This window comes from Zootermopsis nevadensis, unplaced genomic scaffold, assembly GCF_977971745.1.
Source record: "Zootermopsis nevadensis isolate Lab colony 2312 unplaced genomic scaffold, Znev_1.0 Znev_ptg000020l, whole genome shotgun sequence".
NCBI classification, from domain to species: domain Eukaryota; kingdom Metazoa; phylum Arthropoda; class Insecta; order Blattodea; family Termopsidae; genus Zootermopsis; species Zootermopsis nevadensis.
In genome coordinates, this window is record NW_028259152.1 from 6,227,538 (window position 1) to 6,252,080 (window position 24,543).

At 41.0% G+C, this 24,543-nt stretch overlaps 2 protein-coding genes across 8 annotated transcripts in view; one reads left to right on the plus strand and one right to left on the minus strand.

Annotated features, from left to right (window-relative positions):
• Positions 1 to 24,543, minus strand: part of hiw (MYC binding protein highwire) — a 123,096-nt gene that overhangs the window by 60,712 nt on the left and 37,841 nt on the right. The gene's annotated exons all lie outside the window — the stretch shown is intronic.
• Positions 17,743 to 23,842, plus strand: LOC110827729 (uncharacterized). The gene is made up of 2 exons (XM_022059649.2): positions 17,743 to 18,739; positions 21,821 to 23,842. Exons 1-2 carry the CDS (start codon positions 18,605 to 18,607, stop codon positions 23,195 to 23,197), a joined length of 1,512 nt encoding a protein of 503 aa, XP_021915341.1. The 5' UTR covers positions 17,743 to 18,604; the 3' UTR covers positions 23,198 to 23,842.

Genomic DNA, 24,543 nt, shown 5'->3' on the forward strand with positions numbered 1-24,543 from the left:
CCTGCTGCAGTAAAAATGCACACACAGCTCTCCGAGTATTGTTCCAAGATGCGTTTCTCCCAAACACCTTACAATTTCATATGCAGTGATTCAGATGCCAGTAACCTGACAGCTGTTGCCTGGCAAATATCTAAGACCTTCATTAACTGTAATTCATAACAAACCATTTCATACAAATAAAGCACATATTTTCATTCATCTGGTATAGGAATGCAACATAGTTCTGTGCAGATAATCGAATATCATGAACAAGGTGTCTGTTATAAAGGTTACTCTACGTCTGAAGGAATGATATAATTTTATCCAAGTTACATAACTACGAAAACATTCACCTCGAATGATTATAAGAAATAAACTTTGGGAAGTGCCCAGTGAGGAACGTCCTGCACAAGCTTGGGTACCACAATATGTATAATGTCTAAATTTGTGTGGCTTCACTACCATATAACATTTGACCAATATATGACAGCACAACCTCAGACTCCAACTTCAAACAAACATGCTATAACATTCTGAACAAGTGTTTTTAACTCGAAAGCTACCTATACAGAACTGATCACAATGAACGATTTGCAATTAGGTACAAAGACTGTTTACTTCCAAGGTCTGTAAATCATAGTAGACAATGCATTATCTGTTTTTGCTAATGTACTAAGTTCTCAACAAACAGGTAAGGACAATCACGGACTAAGTGAAAGTCGCTCAATGAGTAAATAACAGTTATTGAAATAATTGTAGTCACTTCAGTTTACTGTAATTCCTACATGGACAGACGAAATAACAACACTGTCTGACATTGTTAAAGTCTGACTCCACAGTGCATTAAGATTTATGTTTTAATATGAAGAGAGGGTATGTCTGAGCTCAGCCTGAAGCTAAGAAAAGAAAGTTCGAATTGTAACATTTCTTACACTGGGACAAAGAATCAGGGTCTTTGTGACATTGTGTAACATGTTGGAGTACTGCCAATTTCATCTGTCTGTGACTGCTTACTTGACATACTCACAGCTATTCAGTGTCCACATGGGTGTTACAAGAACTTCTTACGAAGTTTCAGTAAGAAACCTGATGGAAGAAAATCTGGTGAAATTAGAACGAAAATTTGTGCTGAAGAAATAAGGTCTGATGGGCCGACACGGTAATGAAATGAGTTCCATCCCACATGTGGAATTTTGTGACTAGCTGAGCGACTATCACCTTCTCAAGAGGGGTTCTGCTACATAAAGTTGGTCAATAATCATCACTAAACAGAAATGTTTCTGCTTTAACAATCACACAAAATGCAACCCTTATGCATTCTTCATCACGTAGGTAAACGGAATCGTTTCTTTCCTTGGAGCCGAAGATGTTTTTATTATCCTCGATGGCCTTCTATCCCGATTTGGTCACTGTGAACATGTGTGGAAGTTTATCGGAGTATACAGTCCCCTTTTTCTGCGACCGACCGTCTGTCCTTGTTGCGCGCCAAGTATGTACGCTGATTTTAAGGCCACAATAAGAACTCGGATGACAGCGAGATTTCAGGTTGTCCCGGCGATAGTACGAAGACTGCTGTCTTCTGGGATGCCGCGCCGTGTAGTCTGGTAGGTATTGACCGGAGAGGTGCTTACTGCCTCTATCACCTTGGCGACTTATCGCCCCGATGATGGTGGCAGTTAGCTACTTTGCAAGAGGTGTGTACATGGTGCGCAGCGGCCGCGCGGTCTGAGGCGTGGGCCTTGTGCCGCTTGGTCGCTGGGACCGTGGGTTCGAATCCCGCTCAAGCCGTGGATGTCTGTCCTGTGTACAGGTAGAGGCCTTGCGACGGGCCGATCCCTCGTCCAAGGAGTCCCACCAAAATGTCTATACATCAAAGCCAACGAAAACGTTGGGACCCGCAGTGCTCAGGCACTTGAAGAACGGGTCGTTCCCAGTATCCCAGTGTACATGGTTCCAACATCACTATCGTCAGAGACACCACGATCTTCGTCTCTCGAGTACGCATAAATATCCTGTGTTAAGTTATCCAACGAATGGCCGTAAGGTCTAATGAAATATAACGGACATAAGCGGCAAAGCTGTTACTTTCCCCAAGTTGTATTACACGCCAAGGCATGGGCACAGCGAAAGCAGACACGTCGACAGCAAGTAAAAGCCTAGACTTGACGAGAAACTGCTAAGAATGTTCCACAATTCCATCCGGTTAACCACACGTTCTGTGTTCAAACGATATTTCCTTTTTTCGTCAGGGGACATTACAAACAGAATGTTATGTCGAACTATTCTCTAAAGCTTTGTTCCAATGATTCAGTGTTGCAATATTATTTTTGACACTGCCAATTGTATGGGGCATATTCTATACAGTCAGTTAGTTACCTGAAGACATAGTACAGTCACCCGTCAAACTACCTCAAACAGTGGATAATGTCCAACATAACACTGGTATAAGGAATTTTAATTGTCCAAATTTCATATCAATAAGAACCCGGCCCTTATAAGAGACTACAAGGTTCACTTTGTTGCCTGAGTCCGTCGTGAAACAACAGACGCCTGGAGCTAAACTGTGTTCACTCGGAGCCAACTTATCTTGAAAAGCGGCTCGTTTAACCATAAGCAATTATTGCTAAAAATGTACCTTGGAGCGAGAGAAGAAGACATAGTCCACCTAATATAACTTAATATATTTTTGAAACATATCTGGCAAAACCGCTGAACGAAGATTTAATTCGACTGGTCGTATGCGGGTTTCATTCACTGCGTGATACCGAAATAACTGACAGCGCTGCGGTATTTTTAGTGTGCAGTGCGTGTCTGTCTGTGAACGTCTGCTGGCGTGGACAGAGAGGTGGGTGACTCAAGAGGCGGGCGCTACTGAAGCGGGCCACCTCTATCCCACTTGACACTACACGGGTAATAACAGCTTACAGCGACGGTACATTCATTTCGAAATTAAGAGCTGATCAGAATCGGAAAATGATTACACCATTCGATTCGGAATCCTTAACCTCCCAAAACAGAACCACAATTTTACCCCATGTTTGAAATTAGTGTCGAAATTTGTATCTCAGTATAAGAGAACACTTATTTTGAGGATGACCTGACAAAAACATACTGAGAATAATATTTACAGAATAGCAAGTAACAGGAGAACGGAAAGAAATATACGGGAATCTTCACAAATTGATCTCCCTTCGTCACCTAATATTAACCAGCTCGACAAGCTAATAGTCGCGCATCTATTCAACATCTCCCCCCCAGGAACCCTAAGGTTCATTGCCGATAATACAAAAGCACACCACTGGTCCCTATCCAGAACCAAATTAATCCAGTCCACACCCTATCACACTGTTTTAGATCCATTTTAATAATATCCTCCCATCTATGCCTTGCCTCAAAAGCAGACTTTTTTTTCAGATTTTCATGCAAACTGTCAATTTCTGAAGTTCCTCATGCAACTCGTTCCAGCTGTCTCAACCTCCTTTACTTGATCACTCTAATTCAGTAAAGAGAACAATTATAAAGCTCATGACATAATTTTTTCCATCTCGTTACTTCTCTCTTATGTCCGAACATCATCTTCTGCACTTGTTTCTGGGACACCCTACATCTATCCTCTTCCCTCAGGATATGACATCAAGTTTAGCACCAACTCAAAAACAAGATGGTTTGTATACCGGGACTTCATACTAGACTTCTGGATAAGACACAGGAAGATAAAAGATTGTGAACTGAACGGCTGCAATGTCTTAAACCGCTCATGGAATGTGACGTAATGCCCGCTGAAAGCTGAAGGTAAAGTCTCGTAATTTGTTATACAAATTACAATGCTTTTTTTTCATAGACTCAAGTGTTTAATTACAACAGTAAGCTTTAAAAGCGAACACAATGAGCAACTGCAATAATAATTATACGTAGCGACGCCGTGACTTTTTAGCACCTCGGAGGCCAATCTTTTTATAACACCTCTTTGTACTCAACCTCGTAACTGATACACCGCAGGAATGTTTCTTCACAGACCAGTTCCCAGAGGCATAATACGCATAATCAAGGAGGCTGGATTCCATGAGGGTCTTTTCAGTTCCGGATCTGCGTTAAACAGTTTCCGATTATTATAGGTACCGGTAATTTTATGTTTTCGCTCTAAATTCTCGCGACTGAATACGTTATCTCTTAAGGACAAGTTTCCATTCAAGACTGGTACAATTATATAAGTTTTACGGAGTTATTTTAATCGCAAGACATGAACTTTAGTCGCCTTCAGGTTCTTCTCTGATTGCCAAAGTTGATGTAATATTTCTGAACTGTAACAACATTTCATAGAGAGAAAAGGTAACTAAGCAGAGCTTTCTGACGGTGTCTACCAGATGCCGTATCTTTGAAAATTAATTTGCAACATATCGCTTTCATCGTTTAAAAATAAAAACCGGCAGCTGTTCGTACGCAGACATCATCATCTCCGTTGTGTCGAGATATTTCTGTTCGAAGGGCAACTCGCAAATGTTGGAATCCTTGATACCATCCGTTTATATTACTCGATGCTAAACAAATTAAATAGTTGAAGATTTCTGTCTTCTGGGTTGTTGCGCCGTGTAGTATGGTAGGTGTTTACCAACGTTTCGAAGGTCAAACTGCCTCCGTCATCGGGGCGAGATATGAACCCAGGATCTACCAAACATGAAGCGAAAGGAGAAATGCTAACTGTTCGAATGCGACGTTTGGTTAAGAGTTTAAAAAATCAAAAGCTACTAATTTGTACTTTCTTGCGATAATAGTAAAATATATTTTATAAGATTTTATACGAAGCAATAGTAATCAAGACTGCCCATGTAATGTGTGGGCTGCGGTGATGAAGGGATGTTGCTGGAGGTCCGGACCCCACTAGCTAAGCATCGCCCCCCCCCCCCCAAACAACATGTGCTTCGCTGAGTTTAATCAGCGGGCTCTAAATTAGGCGGGAACGGGAACAAGTGAATGGAACAGCTCGAACCCCTCATCACACACTACCCCACTGACAAGGGAAAAGAATAAAAAGAAGCAGTTTACAGGGGAGAGGCACTCTACACTAGCTAGTTCCCCTTTGTCGACACATGAACAGCCACCAGAGTAAAGAAACGCGTAACTCATTTTTAGCTCCATTTACACTACTAATGTGAACAAAAAATTCTGACCTGTCACATCACAACACCAGCCACCGAATTCTTCGAGACTTGTCAGGTGGCAGTTTGCAAGGTCCTACAGCAATGTTATTCTGAGGATCAACCAAGACAGTGGGTGGTTGTTGCTTGCGGGGTAGGAAAATTTGCCATGTGACGAGACAGAAAACCAAAGACAGTCTTCGTCACTGCTATCTCTCGCGGTTCTCACAACCCAGTGAAATTTGCAGGAAAAATAGTGTTTCGGATGCGTGAGTGATGTTAGTTTAAAAACTGAAGACCAATGGACAAAGCGTTAGGTCTCGCAAAGACAGGTAAGACACTTTGTTTGTAACATTTATGATACCAAAGCGTTTTAATATATCACGCGAAGAATGACGGTCGTGTGGATGGTGTTGCCAAATCGTAAGAGCTCGATGCTAAAGCATGTAGTGTCAGTCACTGGACAACGAAAGATCTGGGAACATGGCAACCTTGTCCTCGGCGCTACAAGCCGTCCTCACCAATCTTCTTCTTTGAAAACTGTCATAGTTCGGAAGGAGCAAAATCAGCTACACAATTCACAATTTCTGATCGCCCTGTGCACGATGAGAGAGCGAAGGAGACAGACAGAATCGGTTCATCAATGGGGCTGAAGGTCGTTCAGTGTGTCAGATCACGGACAACGAAGAACTTGTTAAAAGCACATGCCGTGCGAATAAACGTGCGTGGGTTCCACTTAAATTCCCATTGGACAGCCAACTTTGCAAAATCGAGCATTAGCACAAGCGGCAGTCAAGGCATTACCCTTCCTGACGCCACCGCAGTGCAGACAATCCTAGACACACACTCGCTGGATCATCTGTGCTCCCTTTGCTGGCCCGCTACCAAACCCACTCGCCATCCCTGGAGTGCGTCTTCCTGATTTTAACTTTCGCCTTCTCACACTTTCTCACACGCACGCTCTCACAAAAATACATTACGTACACCAGCATCCGTCTGGCCTCACCCTTTTATAGTTTAATTCTCTCTTGTGTTTCTTTCAGTCTCCCTAATGTATTCACTGTCCCCCACCAGCTGTATTCCCTACACTCTGACATGTATCACATTCTCCCCTACCTAAGGCCCGACTTTTCCGGTGTCAATGCACCTTTGTTTCCTTCGGGGACAATGTATTAATTTCTATATTTTACCTGCGTGTTTTGTTTACGGTCATAACTTTCCTGCTCCTTTCAACAGCTGTATCTATTCCTTCCAGGAAACTTTTAATTTTCACTACTGTCCTATGTTTCATGAAATGATTTACCCGCGGACGATCTTCAGGCATTATTTATAAAATAATTATCATCGCGGAGTAAGATCTGCACAACATACAACAGAACCAAGATATCCCTGAGAGTTACTCCCGACATGAAATACGTTATGCAGCATACACATTCAAAAAGACAGATATTATAAAGACAAGGGAGGACGGTGGCAAAGTGCCACAGCAATGGAATTCCACGCGTATTTATAAGTTTGAAAGCATCCGCGCGGTGTAAGGCTATCGATTCAGTAAGGCAAGCCGTTATCTCGGCACAAGGAAGGTAACTCGCCACAGTAATATGCAGTGAATTATAACAACGGCCCAGCTCCGTATATGGTATGATGTTTTAATACGGGAGAATCGGCGAAGTCCATTCAGTTTCTGCAAGAAGTGCTGTGAATTATCTACGCAAAATCTTAAATATCCAAATTTGTCACTCTGCTAACAGCTACAAGTGACCTAATCCTTGTAACAGACCGATTTACGAATTCAGCACTGTCAATAAATTTTCAGTACAATACAGCGATTCTGATACAAGACTGCTTTCAGTAACAAGTTGAATGCGAGTTTTAAATGTTACACGAAGTTTAAACATAATTCCGTCGAGCAAAAATATTAAAAGAGTTTTGCAGCAAACGATGAAATGTGTACAAACCACGGCCTGTGCTACACGTCGGCCTACAAGCATATTCTACTTGGTTTAAATTTTAATAAACAGTTAATATTTGATTCTCTTAAATTTATAATAAACATCAAATCACTGAAATAAATGTGCAGAAAATATAAATAAATTGTTTCCATTTGTAATAAGCCACTCCGTGTGGGAAAGGAGTCACTTTTAAGAACTTGACATTTTTAGCTTTAATTTGTATGGGTACACGTTAAACACTACTCACGTTCTGCGATATTTAGTCAGAAAACCTGAAGGAAAGCAATCACCTCGGAAACCTGGCAGCAAATGGTAAGATACTATTAAGACTGATCTTGAAGAAACAGGATATGAGGTATGGCCTTGTTTAAATAACTCAGCATATGTCCACAAGAAAAGATGGAATTAGTTGACCAGTTGAACGTCTATACGCTTCTTAAAATGGGGAGTACTCTGTTCCACGGAGTTGGCCAGTAGTTGAAATGGAAAACGATAAGCGAACGAAGCAAAGCGCTGGAAATTTTTCATAACCATCTGATTCCATCAACATCGAAAACATTTATTTCCCAGCGGCGACCGCTGAATGTCTTATAGCTGGTCATGCAGCCTTCTAACGAGTTTTGGAGTGAAGTCTTTGAACTGCGAGAAAAAATGACGAGCACTGTTTCTGATTACGTCCGGGATCCATACATTAAAACTGCTAGTAAACCCAAATTAAGATACTGATTATCTCGCTGACGTCACTGAAGCACGTACACGCATGCATGTGGATTATGACAACAGTGTTGCATATCGTCACGGCTGAACGTGCACTATAGCTATAATAATTGTAATCTTCACTGAACCCTCAATACGAGGCTGGAAGATTCCTTTTAGAGAAGACGACAGAATCCCCATCTTTCATGCTAACCGAACGTTCACTCTCTATTGGCCCCTACCCTGAGCCTAAAAGAATTCAGTCCACACACCCACCGTACTCGGCGTGGGCAACCATTAAGTATAGTCTTGGGCCGGATCTAATTTTCTCATAACGACCGCGGGCCACATGTCAAGTAAGTTATTATCAGTAGTTGAAACAAATTAAGTCCGAAATCGAAGCTAGTGTTGATTAACTAAAATATTTATCTGTCAATATTATTATTATTACACATTCTCCTTCCTCGTTATTTCGTGTAGTCCTTCGAATTATTACACTGACGTCAAGTTTACATTCCACTTGACGTGAAGTAGGGTCTGTGTACCTATTAGCGAGTTACAGATTAAAAAGAGGACTTTCAGAATGAGGATGCTGGAAGCGTGCCCACTCGAGTTCGCAGGGGGTCGCCCTAAGATCTGTAGTGAAAACATGATCTCCAATCACAATTTAGTAAAGCGAATAACTCATTTTTGAAAGGGATAATCAGAAATTAAAGTGCACTAGTCTCTTCTACGTGACGTAGAAGACCGCGGATAGCAGTCAGGAGCCGCCACAACATGGAAACATAACCGGAACAATGATTTTGAAATGAGTAATTGGAAAACATGCAGTTGCTTGCTCTCGAAACGACCTTCGTCAGCTGTTACGTGCATGTCAACACCCTTAGCCTTGGCCCTTCTCAAGGCTGCATCCAAGGTCAAACTAGGTAATCATCAACTGGATCACGACCTTGACACCAGAATGCAGAGCAAAACCATAAGCTAACAAAGTACTCGAAAAAGGCCGAACTTCAATTGGACCTAAAATAGGAACAATTAAAACAAATCAAAGTTACATTTATGAAGAAGTTAAGATATAAAATTCTGCGAATCCTTGCGACTAATCAGTTCATAGATTTTCATCTTTATTATGTACAGACTGAAATATACAGGACTATAGCCGAAATTTACCCCATATTTTACATGAGTGTCAAACTTGGTTTATCTTCCTAATGAGAACACAAGTGTTGAAGGGCCCACGAGAGATGAGGTATGAGGGGTATATAGAAAATTACTGAGAAGCTTCATGATTTGTATTCTTCACCAAAGACCATCACAGTGATCAAACCAAGGACGGCGTGATGTATGCGATGTGAAGCACATATATGGGAGACGAGAAAATCAAAAGAGAATCTCAAATATGCAGGGCGTAAATGAGATCAAACTGGCTCAGGTTAGGGTCAAGTGGGGAAGTGGCTTTTAAGAACGACCCTGTTCCATGAAGACAGTTAGTTGTCAGTACGCAAGCAGTGCTCTAAACACAGAGACGTAAAATAAATTATAACACACTACGAGCTCACTTTACTGACAAAGACTAAAACCACTTTCTTGCAAGATGAATGCAAATGACAAGTACGTCAGACAGAATCGATGATAACTGATCGGAGCTAGCCTAATCAAAGTCAGAACGTTCTTACAGACAACAACATCGCTATGACGATCATTTCGACTTCATGTTTGGGTCACCCGTTAATACATGCATCATCTCTCACATGTGTGCTCTGGCAATAAGAAGTGTGAGAATCGGATACGAAGTACCACATGTAAGACTATAAGGAACTGTGATACGCAGCCGACTGCACAAAACCAAGTGAACGCAATGCAACACACAGTCTGACGGTGGTCTATGATGTTGAATGATTTCAGACACGGAATGAAGTTCTGCTGAACAAAGCGGAACATGCGTTTATTGATCAAGACAAGCAAGAGAGGACTACGCCCATGGCGTCGGTTCTTATTCTCCACTCTCTGGCTTTATTCAACCATACCAGCGGGTATGTTACGGTTTGCCATGCCGACGGAGACAGAGTGAGATGGTTGCAATTTTGCTTGATTAAGCATTCACTTCGCTGTTATGCATTTTATTGTAAAAAAAGTTAGGAAATGTCTGCATAGCTAACAAATTTGTCTTTTGACTTCTGAGAATGGCGCCCGTGACGTCAGAGTTCCCTGGGACCAGTGACCATCCACCCAAACCATAGAGCTTCGACAAAGGGACTTTTCCTTCCAAATTCTGTAGTAATACAAGAGAATTGCGGTTGTAACACCATGAATCACAGGGTGCAATGGGAAGGGGAGTTAATCATTTTTACTGCATAAAAATCAGAATAAATATATTTAATAATCCAGAAAAAAACAAGAAATTTCGAATTCTTTGCATACAACAACGTACTACTAGGCCGCCGACTGTAAAATTATAAGCTGTTACTGACGAAACTTTGATCTCTGCTTACAAGTCCACACGGCGTCACAACCCAGAAAACCAACTATGACAGAGACAATTTTGTGCTTAAAATGCCTTAATTTTACTCTCCTTCCGTTGTCGCTCGTCCTCTGAAAACAGCCCATTTTCCAAACACACAGTTTTCCTTCTAAAGAGTTTTTTTTAGTACCATAAGAACACTGTGCACAAAGGCTAATTAAAAACAAAATTGCTCAGTATGTTGGATAACTAGAATATTAATTTCATTGTGAATATTACAATGTTCATCCACTCAATCACTTCAAACGACCTCACTCGATCTCCAACAAAAGTGATGACTACCAGCTTCTCCATAACGATTCTGTTCCACAGTTATGAAAATCCGTACTTGTACTTTATTAACAGAATGATTGCCGTTCTATACAAATGCTAGAACAAGACATTCTGCAACAACGACGATGACACCTACTTCTCTGTCCACTAACACAATTTTGAACTAGTAGAGATTAGGCAGTGTTAGAAGTTTCGGGAGCTATAATTATTGGGCGAGGCCCGCTCACCTGTCGTCACACGACAGCCACGTGGAGAATTCAAAAGCTTTCCTGTCCGCATTTTATTTTTACTCGTCAACATGGGCAGTGAAAACAAAGTTGCAATGCCGCACTGCCTCTGTGCTCAGGTCCTGCTGCACGCAGTCCTCCATGTGCTTAATACGCAACTTCCTTCTTCAGGCCACCACCGCTTAGACTCAGCCCTGTTTCGACTTCAAAGTAATTTATATCAGCGGACTTTAAAGTTGTCTTTATTTTTTTTAAACTGATGTTGATAGTACCTTTCCAATCACAAGTGTTCATTCAGATGGAGGAAAGTCCCTCCGGAAATATAAAAATATTTTCTATGGAGAGGTTGTTGTAATCACATCAGCCAATAGTGACTAGGCTACGAGCTGGAAGAATGGGGTCTGATTGCCGGCAAGGCAGTATTTTTCTCGTCACAACGTCCAGACCGGCTCTGGGGGCCAACCAGCCTCTCCTACGGTTCGTTCCTCAGAGCTGAAACGGACGAGGGCTGAAGCTCACTACTCATCTCCTTCCAGAGCCGAGGTTAAGGACGCGTGAATCTACCGCAAAGCCGTCACTTTTTATCCGGCTCACCTAAAGCTGAACAATTACACATTATTTAACTTACGACTGTGGCCTATTTGATGTGTTTCGTGTTATCAATATTCCAGTTAATCATTAAACTAGCCTTATTTCGGACTTCATTATGTTCAGCTAATGGCCGTGACGAGGCTACTTAGGTTTGCCCACACTGCTTGGTCTAAACGCTTTTTTTTATGGTTTTTCGTACCACACCAATTTTTATGTAAGCGTACATTTATTTACTGTCGACACGATTTGTTCGTTAACAGAAGCGATCGACAGTACATGAATGAAAATTTTAATTTTGAAATTAACAAAATTAATCGACAAATATATTATATAAGCTTATATTATGCTGCAGAGAGAGAGAGATTATAGTTTTATCGGACCGACAGAACCGAAATAAAACCACGTTGACTGATGATTCCGAACACCAATTCAATATAAAACCGTTACACGGTTTGGGAGAACCGACCGAGTTACAAACCCAACACCCCCCCCCCCCCACACACACACGCACTTTTTGTAACGAAGGCGTAAGTGAAATCATACGACAACCCACCCAAGTGTCTGATTAGGGGCCCCGAGATTCGGTCCGGGGAACTTCAATTTAGTTTCCACCTAACGAACTGGATCGGTGGAATGCTAAGAGAGGAAAATGCTACGAGAAGGCTGTCCTCCTCCACACATTAAAATAATTTGGCACAGCATTCTTCCGGTCTACAAGATGTTTTCATCTCAACATCGACTCGGTAAAGCAGAGTACTAGAATACCAGGGCTACAGTCCTGACAACTACTGAAGAACTGAATCCACTTCCATTGTAGACGAACTTCACAGTGTGACAATGGAAATGGTTTCTGGGTGAAATGCCAAGTGATCTCACATGGTATATTATCAGTATGCTGTTTTGCAACACTTTTTAAACTGGCACTGGTGGTTAATCTTGTTGCGTCAAACCCACTTCTTCACAAAGCCATTTTTGTGCGACTTCAATATAATGCAGAAAATGACAGTGAAAATATGTAGTTCTCCTCGGCTTCTTTTAAACTTCGAGGGTGAATTTTCTTTCTAATTAACAGGTCTCTATGAGTAAATAAATGGTGAAAAATTGCACAAATATTCTCATAAAGGCATAAGTATATAATTTATGCTTTCCGATGCAACGCAGACCAAGACTTCCAATTTTCATACAATGACCTTGAGTCCCAAGGCACATGGTATGAGCTCCAAATTTTGTTATCGGTTCGTAACCCATCTACTTTTAATTAAATGTAATTACCTTTGTCGTAAAACGTGAGCTTAAGTACGTGACTGCGCCTACTAACCGATACGGACGTGATACTTCGCCGTACCACTCATAGATGTCGTGCACTGTTCAGAAAACCGTCCACTTCAGTTTCAGATACTCAACAGCAGCGTCATTAAAGAACTGCAAAGACGCTTCACTGCCTCCGTCATCAGGGCGATCACCGCACCTCAGAAACGTCGGTAAATTTCTACGAGACCACACGATGCAACATACCAGAAGGCAGTCATCTTCATAATCATAACTATGAGAACCTGAAATCTCACTACGCAGACAAGGTTCGCACCGACCAAATGTTTTGGGCGGCCCCCGTCCATTTTTTAAACTGCATCACTGTTTCATTAACGAAACAGTGTATTTAAATAAAAGGTTCTTCGGATATTTTCCATCGTCTAGTAAAATAATAAAATAGAACGACGTTTCGGAGATGGGGCTTTATCTCCGTCTTCAGGTACCTACTCTGTTCGGCCCAATATATAGAGATAATCCCTATCTCCGGACAAAGTAAAAAGTGAAAGTCCCGGAAGGATGGTGTGGTGATCTTCTTATATTGTAATTGCAGGCCTGCAGAGGAAAACCTAGTTTTCCTTATCTGGTCTGTTTTTCGTAACAATTCCCCTCCCACGGACGCATTCTATACGTACATATATATTAATGTGGGGAAAATGACTCCAGACAATTCAACATTCTTCCCAACACGGACAACTGACAATATCGCAGCAATGGCTGATGACCGGGATCTTCTTTTTCTTCAGTTGGCACTACAGCCATTGATGGACCCTGGCCTCCTTGATGACCGGGTTCTGTTGTTTACAAATAAGAGCTGGCAACATGGTTATAAATGGCGTCTCGCCAAAAATCTAACAGATCTATATAGTACGAGGGGCGGATCATTCTGCCCCAAGTGGCGACGACATCATCGCCTGTTACGTGCCAGCCACTACGCACTAATAATTTATATTCGTATTTTGAACCCGAAAGAGCTGCAGAAGAGCATCGACACGTCTGTTAGTAAGACTTGAGGTTTTCACAACGGTGAGTATGAAGATTTCTGTCTTCTGGGTTGTTGCGCTGTGTAGTCTGGTCGATGTTAACCAACGTTTCAGAGGTCATACTGCCTCCGTCATCAGGGCGATTCATCGTAGAAACGTTGGTTAACATCGACCGGACTACACAGCGCAACAACCCAGAAGACAGAAATCTTCTTCACGTCTGTTAGTGCTCAAACGAGAAGCATTAGTTTTCGTTATTACGCCCTTATCTAATCAACCCGTTCATGATAAGCGAACAAACATTGCGTCATGGTTTTTATTCCAAGATACGTGACGCGCATATCGTGTCAAACAAGATGATCTGGGACAAACCATAGCAAGACGAAGAAAACTGCAAACAGACGAAATCTCACTGCTAAAGAGGAGTGTAAGCAAGTTTTGTTGGATTTACACATTTTAACCATTCTGGATACCTTCTTGCAATGGCGCCACACTTCCAGTTTGTTTCACGTAACGAAGCCGCAACGCCAAGGTCAAAGCAAAGCGCCATAAACAATTTCCCGATGTACTTCATCATCACATTACCATATGTACGAGGTTCGATCGGAAAGTTTCAAGACTGCGCCTATAAAAACCCGTACACTTATCTCAGGTATTAAATTCATCCATCACCCTCGAAGTAGTTCCCCTGGGAGTGAACACAACGATCCCAGCGCCGCTGCCAAGCCTGGAAGCATCCCTGGAAATCTTTCTTTGTCAGCCTGTCAAGCACCATCTGCGATTCTCCCTGAATCTCTTCTATCGTCTCAAATCTCCTTCCCTTTAGCTGAATTTTAATCTTTGGGAAGAGGAAGAAGTCACACGGAGCTAAGGAGGGTGCGGGATGACGGCCATGGTGTTTGAGGCCAAAAACTGCCGAACTTTGAGGGCGGTGTGCGCTGGCGCGTTGTCATGATGCGTCGCATGTGGAGTTCTTCCTTTAGAATCAGCTGACAGGTCCCATAGCCTATCCCAACAATGTCGCACAAGTCGTTGATGGTACGACGTCGATCTTCGTGAATGGCCTGCCGAATCTTCGTAACATTTTCGGGCGTTGTGCTCGAAGATGGTCGTCCAGAACGCTCGTCATCATTGACAGAGGTTCGGCCATTTTTAAAACGTGAATGCCACACAAAAGTTTGTGCACGACCCATTGCGGACTCCCCAAATGCTTGCTTTAGCATTTCATAGGTTTCCGTAGCCGTTTTGGCGAGTCTTTGGCAAAATTTGATGCACACGCCATTCCGAAATCGCAGGAGGGTCGGTGTAATGCACTACCAAAACGCCCGTAACTAAGCAACAAATGCTAATTCGATGATGCCGGCTGGCACACTGATTCACTATGAATGTAGGCCGCAACCCCTAGCGGCAGAAGCTCGTACTACATCCGGTTCGCCCTCTTTTGACACAGTCTTGAAACTTTCCAATCGCACCTCGTAACAGTTTTTAGAAGCCCATTGGTTTTAAAAGAGACAAGCATCACCCATCGCCCACCCAATTCAAGAACCATGGAGTGGTTGATACGTTAGCCCTTTACACCGACCGTCCGCGTCCCTCATTCTCCCCGCACCGCCATGGACCATTTTATACTTCATCTCACGTCCGTCCATTCTTACGGCAGTGTATAGTGTTTCGCGTTAACTGACATGTTTACGCAACTCGGCCACCTTCATTCGGTCTTCTGTCTTGTTCAGCTGAGATTCTGAACATTTCTTCCTGTTTTCTTTATTTTCAATGTTTGTTTAACACTACAAATTGTATTTCGAAGCTCATGCTTAGTTGATCGACTGAATGACTGCTACAATAATATTTGTAACAGCTGCTGTCCAGGAAGCTCAATGCCGATCACCGTTTTAATTCCGGGTTATATTTCAACGAGTGATGAAACTGGTTTGAATCAACATTCATACACAAAGGTACATACATTTTTTCTCAATTTCGAGGCAGTATATTGAACAGGATCTAATTTAAGGGTTCAACACTCAGCTCTAGGATACGACAAAACTGTGAAACCAGCCTCTCCCCGATTCAATTCAAGCTTTACAAACAAATTATGAATTTTTACTTATTGGCCTCCGTCATCTTTGCGTTCGCATCCCTGCAGATGGCCTATTAAAATCGTTTTGTCCCTCCATCTGTGTGCATGTAAAATTTCTCCCCACTGCTTTGTATTTAACATTCACTCTCGACTATGGGTCACAGGATCCGGGAAGTGCGACCTCATTCAACTCCTTACTCGACGAAATCATTGTTCCCGTCCTCACACACTTTGCCTTTTCAACAAATGTACCAAGCAACTGCACAGAGCCACACCATATGAATCCTCCTTCCACGACCAAGCCAATGTCTTTAGAACGATTTGAGAAACTTTATACGGTTTGGTTACGCGTAATTTGAAAGTTCGTGCCAGAAGACCAGAGCCAGTCAGTCTCATTCATCGGCCACAAATTCAAACCTCCAATAGATCACAGCCGCTGTCTGCCCCCGCCCAACCGCAAGCAAGATTATCCCTTTTCGGCTGCCCGCGACTGCTTATTCCATATATTCGCATTAATCTTCCACATCTAGTGGCCGTCCGGAGGAGCGATATGACACAGTAGAAAGAAGAAAATGCACATAAATCAATTTATCACAAGACATACACAACCAAGCTTTGGCAACTCCCGGCACGCAGGCCACCGATGTGTTTAGTACAGCTCGCGTACGATTTTTAACACTATATCGACCTCTACGACGAAAAATAGTTACTACCCGTCATCAGAAAACATTTTTTGTCACCGTCGTGAATATCTGAGCTGTGAGCATCCTTCAGCTCAGGCCTTAATTAAGAATAGCAATCAAGAACTATGGCGCCTCATCCTCATAAACACTTGGAGAGATACAAGCGAATCGCAATGAGATAGCAAATCTGGTATTTAAAACATTACTGTAGCAAAATCAGCTTTCAAATATCTCACTAATAACATTTTTTTAAAGAAAACTAATGAGTAATATGTGATCCTAGGCCTAGTTTGATAGTATTATTTTAATAAATTCCAATGGCGTTTCAACAAACTGCCCTTATCACAACCTTGATGCCCGCAAGTCGATAACACGGTCCCAGGTCTGGAAATGGTTTTAAAAACCGTAAAAACAAAAATATAGCCACTGTGTACATTTCACGAGTATGTGCACATTTTGAGAGAAAATATATTTTCTAAACTGATTCCGAAGATATAATGTGGATTAAGTCTGGTCAGATTATGGTCCAACGGCACAGTCGGTTTTGCAAAAGTATGAAACTTCTTGACCAATGAACTTCCATGTGTTGAAGAAAGATCCTACACTAGCGCTTTACTTTGCGTTGAACACAACGAACAGCCACATTGGCTTGCAATGGGATTAAAATGATACCCCGCAGCATCGGAGAAAACACTCGCGTTTTCACTCGACGCCGTGAAAACCGGAAATAGAATCGGGTAACGTAACCTTAACATTAAATGAACAGACGCAGAGCTTCAGATTCTGATAATTTTATGTTCATATGTTATAACAGATTTTAAAACCAAAAGGTTAAACCTTTCAGTTATGATCACGCTGTAAAAGTACTTTTACACACAGACAAGCTGATTCCGTCTAGGCGGGTGGCTGCATGAAGGCAACTAAGCGACCTACGTAACCAGCTAGGTTCTCGAAGACCTTACTTCCATATTCCAAAAATGTAATCTCCCACTGGGAAGTGAGGAAGGACGTTGCTGTCACATATTTATGAAATGCTAATGGTGAAAAGAATGGGAGGTGAACAGATTTGAACATATTTCCCAGAATTCACAGCCATTTCTGGAAGAATTACTTCTTTAGTAATGTAAAAATAACGACAAATCAACGAAAGATGTATGTACATTAACTTTTACAAATTCGTTGTAACTTCTGGGCGTGAGACGGGCGAACCGAGAGCAAAGCGCAGGATCTCTCCCACCACTGGAAGACTGAACACCGGATGACAGTTTAGAGTACGCACGCGCGCTCATCAGAGTGCAAGAGTTCTCATGACATCACTACTGACGCATTTATTTCCCAATGTATAAGTGTCAGCAGTTTTGCTACGCTCCACAGCAGCGTTTCCTTTACGAGTATGTTGCACAAAATTTGTTCTGTGAATCAGCCGTGTTGTCTTTCTATTTCGTAGGAACCACAAAACGTTTACCATACACACCTACCAGAACATCGAAGACAAACCGCAACAGCTTCCGAAACATGTTTTCTGGATGAGTTATATATTCATAGTTGCTAGGTGACAACAGGGCAAAGCGATTACTGATAAGGTTCTAATAAAAAATATTCAATTAGCGAAGAGAACCATCTAGAATGCGTGCGAAGCCTTAACAGCGTTGCATGGAGAAAGAGAGAGCTCTAGATAATGTAAACAGCACGTGATATGTGAAGGAAACAACCGCACGCCCACTGCACATAACGAAGTGTACCAGTTGGCTTAAGCAGCAAAACCGGGCACGGGCTTTCTGTACGATGGCACCGCAAGTTGGTGAAGTCATATTGTCCAACCAGCTGCACGGAAGGATGGGACGGCCCCTCCACGAGATTCCCACAACATACGACTTGCAGTCAAAGCTTTCCGCTTTTTTTTGTTCAGGTCAGAACCTTTACTAACATAAGAACTCATATTTATCTACTCCCCCTTTGGTCTCCTCCCATATGTGCGTAAACACAGACAACACGGGAGAAGGCAGACAACGGATTACAGTCCTGAAAGGATGATGATACGTATTCTCCAAGTGGAACTGGATACGTTTAACCAAAGTGCTTTGAAAGTGATGCCATCGTGGATAAATGTAATGGTTACAACGTCTTCTCGGTTTTACAAGATTTCCAAGTAGGAAAATGAAACTATGTGAAGATAAAAATGCGAGTGTTGGTGCTACTGTGCTTGGCATTGTTGTGCTGCGGGGCTAGCAAGCTCTGTGACACGGGAGGACTGTGCTCATGCGACCGCACATGGGGGAAGATAGAATGCTCCTGCACCTCTACCGAAATTAAGGTAATTCCACCAGACACTAGGACATTCAATACGAGAGCTCGTCGTTTTCCACATAACGGAATATTTATAGTCCTGAGTGAACTAAATACAGTGGATTCCGGTTAATTGGGACACATCGGGACTAGAACACCTTGGCCCAATTAAGTGAAGTTCCACGCAAAGAGTTAAAAAGGTGTGTTCTTTAAGATCTGTCCCAAATAAATGGCTCACCCGATTAACCGATGGCCCAATTAACCGGAATCTACTGTATCTGCTTTGTTCCAAACGTAATCGAGTATGACGACGATCATCGTCATTTTATAGCTATTTGCTGTGTTGCAATAACCTCCCTACCTCACCAAAAACGAAGTTTCCTGTTTATGTTTGCCGTCAGAACAAATAAAGTTCTCCTAAGCCAGTTCCTTTAACGTCCCATTCCACACTCTAGCTCCCCTTGGACCCATCTCACCGTCGATTTTCCAAAGACTTCTGCAACAAAATTCTACTTTTATTTCTTTTCCCCAACATCCTAGCCACATTTGTATCCTATCACAGCCTCATAAATGTCATGTTTTGGATTCAGTTCGTTTTATTTACACGGATCTGATGGTAACAGTTTTGGGGTCTCTTCAATTCCAGAGTATTAAAATTTCCGAATCTTTTGGTGAATCTGGTCAGTATACCTATGGAGGTATAAATTCATGTGAAAAGGTCCCAACGTTCACAAATGTGTGGTTCTACTGAAAGAGGGATTCATTTACTAAAACGGACAGCTCATTACTGCAGACTTTTAACACTATATAGACCATCGTATTTTATTTCATTTCCAACACACACACAATGAGATCCAGACCTGTACCAGGTTATGATACAAAATTTTGGCATGTTCTTTTTCTGCACTTGTGAAAAATAACGCACAAGCTTCATTGCTGCACAAGGTAGGGGCGGGTAAACACTATGTAAAAGCAAAATAGTCACATGTCTATTCAATGCCTGAATAATCTTCCACCGATCAACCTTGTACATGAACAAGAAGCCACCAGACAGACGCCTGATAAAGCGAGGCGTTAATGACACTAATTTAGGATAGGACTTAAGCTCGTAAAGTGGCTGGTTTGCTAAATAATATGTTGGGCAAACTAATGTGAGTTTATAATACTGTGCAGACATAGGATAACAGGTCAAATTCCAACGTAGATTCATGCATTATTTAACAGCTCTGTTTTAACCGCCTAGCATCAAATAAGAAGAGATGATGATCACAATGTGAGTAAGGATATGGAAGGAGGTGGTCGTAGTCTTACTTTTTGTCAGAATGTTCTGTAATGCATGAAAGAAGCTGAACACTTATCAGCACTTGTGTGACCTTGGTAAATCATGATAAGGAAAGATAGAGATATGAACTGTCCTCAAACTTTCACCATGTATGGAAACATTGGCAAGACTGTGATATAAAAAAGATGGCAGGAAGTCAATGTTAGAGATGGTGCAGGTACCAGTGCCTACATCTGTGGCACATCCATGAGTATATGATGTTTCTTTCTAAAGGGTGAGGTTCAGTATTTTTGGCCTAGCAAAATCAGACATGTCATTTGTGATGAGACACAGTTGATACATTAGTCATTATTGTATATAACAGATGGGCTTGCAAATTTAATTTTGAAAAAAAGAACTATAATTTACTTAGAAATGGCATGTCTATAATTTTAATGAAAATTCCACACCAAAATATAAGATAAACCATTACAAAGTATCAGTTCATTCAAAGAATTTATTGAAGTCTGAGGAAAGCAAAACAACAGATATTAGTAAGAAGCCACTCCTTAAGATATTGAACTGAGAATGCTGGGTGGTTTATTTACTGCAGCTGAAAGTACAACTGTATAGAATATTATTATCAAAAATGAATCAGGAGATAACCAAACTAAAATGCAGAGCTCAACTTCTAAAATAACCATTACTCGGTAACATTTTGTTGAACTGTTACATGTAATGGCACTGCAACACTATTTTACTAAAAACACAAATGGCAAACAAAAGTATGACCATACAAAAACTACAACACTGGATCTTAAAATTTGATAACAGAGATAGTAATGACAAGCAATATCATTTTTACTAGATGTGTGAACAACAAAGTTGCAGAAACACACCTGTTAGCTTTGCCTGTCCATCTACAAGTAACAAGTTAAGAATGGCTCAATGAATTTTCACTGATAAACTTTTCTCAAAAGTCTTATGGTATTCAAGACTAAACAAAAGACCCCCCCCCCCCCCCAAATGTCATCTCATAACTCATGAATCACTGGATGATTCTCATCGCATTCTATAATGGAGGTACTTGCTTGTTCCCCACTACCCCACTTTACACAGCAGCATACACATACATACATACACACACTGAATATAAGAGAGCATTAAAAGTTGACATTCATGAATTTAAAATCAAGATTCACCAGAATTATTATACTATGTAGGTATTTCCCAACTTATTACATATGCAAGTTTTATTGCTGTTCTTTAAAACGGGTCCGCAGTGGCCGCACGGTCTGAGGCGTGGGCCTTCTGCTGCTTGGTCGCTGGGACCATGGGTTCAAATCCCATTCAAGCCATTGATGTTTTTCTGTGTTGTGCTGTCCTGTGTACAGGTAGAGGCCTTGCGGCGGGCCGATCACTCGTCCAAGGAGTCCTACCGAATGTCTATAGATCAAAACCAACGAAAAGTTGGGACCTGCAGTGCTCAGGCACTTGAAGAATGGGTCATCTAAGTATATTTTAGCATGTCTGATGTGAATTCCTGGAAATTAGAAGCTAATAAGGGGTGTGAACATGTCAGTCTAGCATTATTTTGATATTTGTTTGATTCTGAGCCATGTTAAATTATTAATCACTTTTCCCAAATAATAAACTAAAGAGTAATGTTAAACAGAGTTAGCATATCATAATTTGGCATTTGTGAGATTTTGGACCATATGGGTCAATGCTCAGTCAGTATTAAAATTATTATAATGACATTACTTCATTCTTTATTGTAAAAATCACAGCAGCACAATGTCTCATTTAATATTTTTCTAATTTCAATGCTTTCATTGTTTGTTTTAGGAGCTGACATTGAGCCCATCTAATGTGCCTGAGGGTACAGTCTACCTTCGGATACAGAACTGTTCCAAAGTTTATGTTTCGCCACACACTTGGGTAAACCATCGTGAGGTGCGGCATGTGGAATTCTTCAACATCAAGGAACTCATTATTGAAAGCAATTCATTCAGCTGGAATGAAACACTTGCACTAGAACCAGTTCCTCAGCCTGGGTTGGCTGTCAGTATTATCAGCTCAAGGATTCGTGAAATTCCAAGTTATACTTTTAAGGGTCGTCTTACAGGCATTACTTTTAACAATGTCACAATTGGGAAAATACGTGCATTTGCATTTGCTAGTCTTCATAACACAGAGAAACTCGAGTTGATAGAATGTTCTGTAACAACCTTTGAAGCACAAGCTTTCAAAAAGTTCTCTTTAGAAAAACTAAAAATCATTGGTGGACACTTCGGTGGCAGTGTGCCAAGTAGGACTTGGGTAGATCTTGAGGTGCATAATGAGCTGTTAATTGAAAGAGTCATCTTCAGTACTTTGCGCAGTTCTGCATTCATCATTCATGGTCCTAAAATCTTCCGTCTTTTTGAAAATTATTTCGATAATGTGGAAGGAGAAGCTTTCCATGTAAAAATGCATGGAAAAACTTTAATCCAAAACAATATATTTAAGACATTGGCTAAAGGAGCATTTATTCGCATTAGTGTTGAAGACTTTATTATAAAAATCAAAGGTCGTCCAGCACTACAGTTTGAAAACAATACTATAGAATTTTTTGAAAATGGTTGTTTGGTGTTCAACACAACGAGTGTTGAGGCTCAGCTCGACCACATTCTTTTAAATCAGACATGTTCTTGTACTCTACTGGAGACGTGGAGCTCAGAACTCGACTTCCATTCATCTCTACACAATCATCAGAATCAACAAGAAAGCTATGCGTCAGATGTGTTCTGGTGCAAACAAGATGTGTCAGAGAACAATGGTAGAAGTTATATCCACTTCAAAGATTTCAGTCAACAATGTGTAGTAACAACTGGTCTTCATATGTTCCTAATTATCATTTTAACATCATCACTGCTTCTGCTGGCTCTTGTTCTATTAGTAATATTCTTGTGGAACAGACGTCGATCTCGCTACCAAAAACGTTGGATCAACGTTCCAACAACTCCCAATAATGACAGCAAGAAGAAGAAGTTGAACAATAAAGGCAGCAATGTACAAAATAAAAGTGAAAATGGGCAAGATTCCAGACTTATAATGGTTGTGCCTGGTGGCCGAACATACAGAGAAATGGAACTGCATGTGATAGAAGAGCGAACAGAACCAATTGTGGAACATGAATGTGTAGATACAACTATTGATGAACGTTTTGTGAATAATAGGTAGTAAGAAATTTCATCCATGTTCTGATACAAACTGGCTATTATTTCAGTGTAATTGTTAAGTCTGCATAGTTCATGCCTAAAACATAGTACATGGAATTTTGAGTATTTGTTGAGTGAGTGTATAATCACAGGATACTAGTCTTGAAGCCAATGAATGCCATGTTAAGCAAATTTTCTGGATGTTCCAGCATAATCCAAGAAGACATAGAAATGCTGCTACTGTGTACAATTCAGATCCAAACAGGAATATGACTAAATTCACAAAAATAAACTGAAGAAACAGCAGGTGGATATAACTGCTTTTAAGCCCTCATTATGGTTCATTGTTTATGTTATCCTGCTTTTTGATGTTGGCACCATGTGGAAGTGAGCTCTGTTTCTGATGTTCAGAGGAACATACTGCCTCCATCATCATTAGACGCAGTGCCAACACTCAAGAACAGGATCAACATTAACAGAAGAATATGACATATGACATATTATTTCATGAAAATTCACTAATATACTTACTATCAGTTTATTTAATGAAGATTTCTCAATTGTTTATGTTATGTAAAATTAAAAGAATAATGATTATAATTATGAAGGTGGAAGACTGTGAAAGGTACTAATTGTTAACAATAAATAACCAACAGTGTGCCTTTTACGTGTTCATGCGTCCTTACCAAACTGCACTTACAATAAAGACTCATATGTTCATCTCACATCTTCTAAAAGATAAATGTAAATTATGACTTTGGTTCAATCCTATTTACAGTGTACTTTTGTTATCCAAACATGACTGACTGATTCTTAGAAGATCCATGCTATACGGATGCAAATGAGATGGGATGAGATCATGGTAAACAGACAAGAATTTAGAAGCAGGCAAGTCATATTTTATTAGATGGTATTGATCTAGTATTTGCTTGGAAAGAGTAAGGAAAACTACAAAACCTTGTGGGGTATCTACTAATATTGTGTTACTGCTACATAAACCGACTTTACTTTCCCTCTGAAGGAAGTCATGCTACAGACTTTTATGACCCTTAAAAATCCATGAACCTCGACTGGGTTTGAACCCACAAACCTTGGATCCAGTGGCAAGCACGCTACCAGTACCTTGGATGACGAGATACGTATGTATTTTAAAATTATTCTATAGGATCGCGTCTTAAATGTGGCCATCTCATTTATTAGTAACATCTGCAACTAATTTTTAGTCAAAGTTCAAGTTATTACGTATCCTTGAATCTCCAATCCTGATTTGTACAGACTTACTGTTTCAGATTATTAAAAATGATTAAATTCATACTTTCATTAGTTGTAGGTTTCCTGTAAACGAGTAACATGCTTCTGTAGTCGAAT

Excerpts from the sequence above, each read along its gene's own strand:
- LOC110827729 (XM_022059649.2), top strand. The coding sequence starts at position 18,605 with ATGCGAGTGTTGGTGCTACTGTGCTTGGCATTGTTGTGCTGCGGGGCT. Across the intron at positions 18,740-21,820 it reads GCACCTCTACCGAAATTAAG|GAGCTGACATTGAGCCCATC; the intron begins GTAATTCCACCA and ends TGTTTGTTTTAG.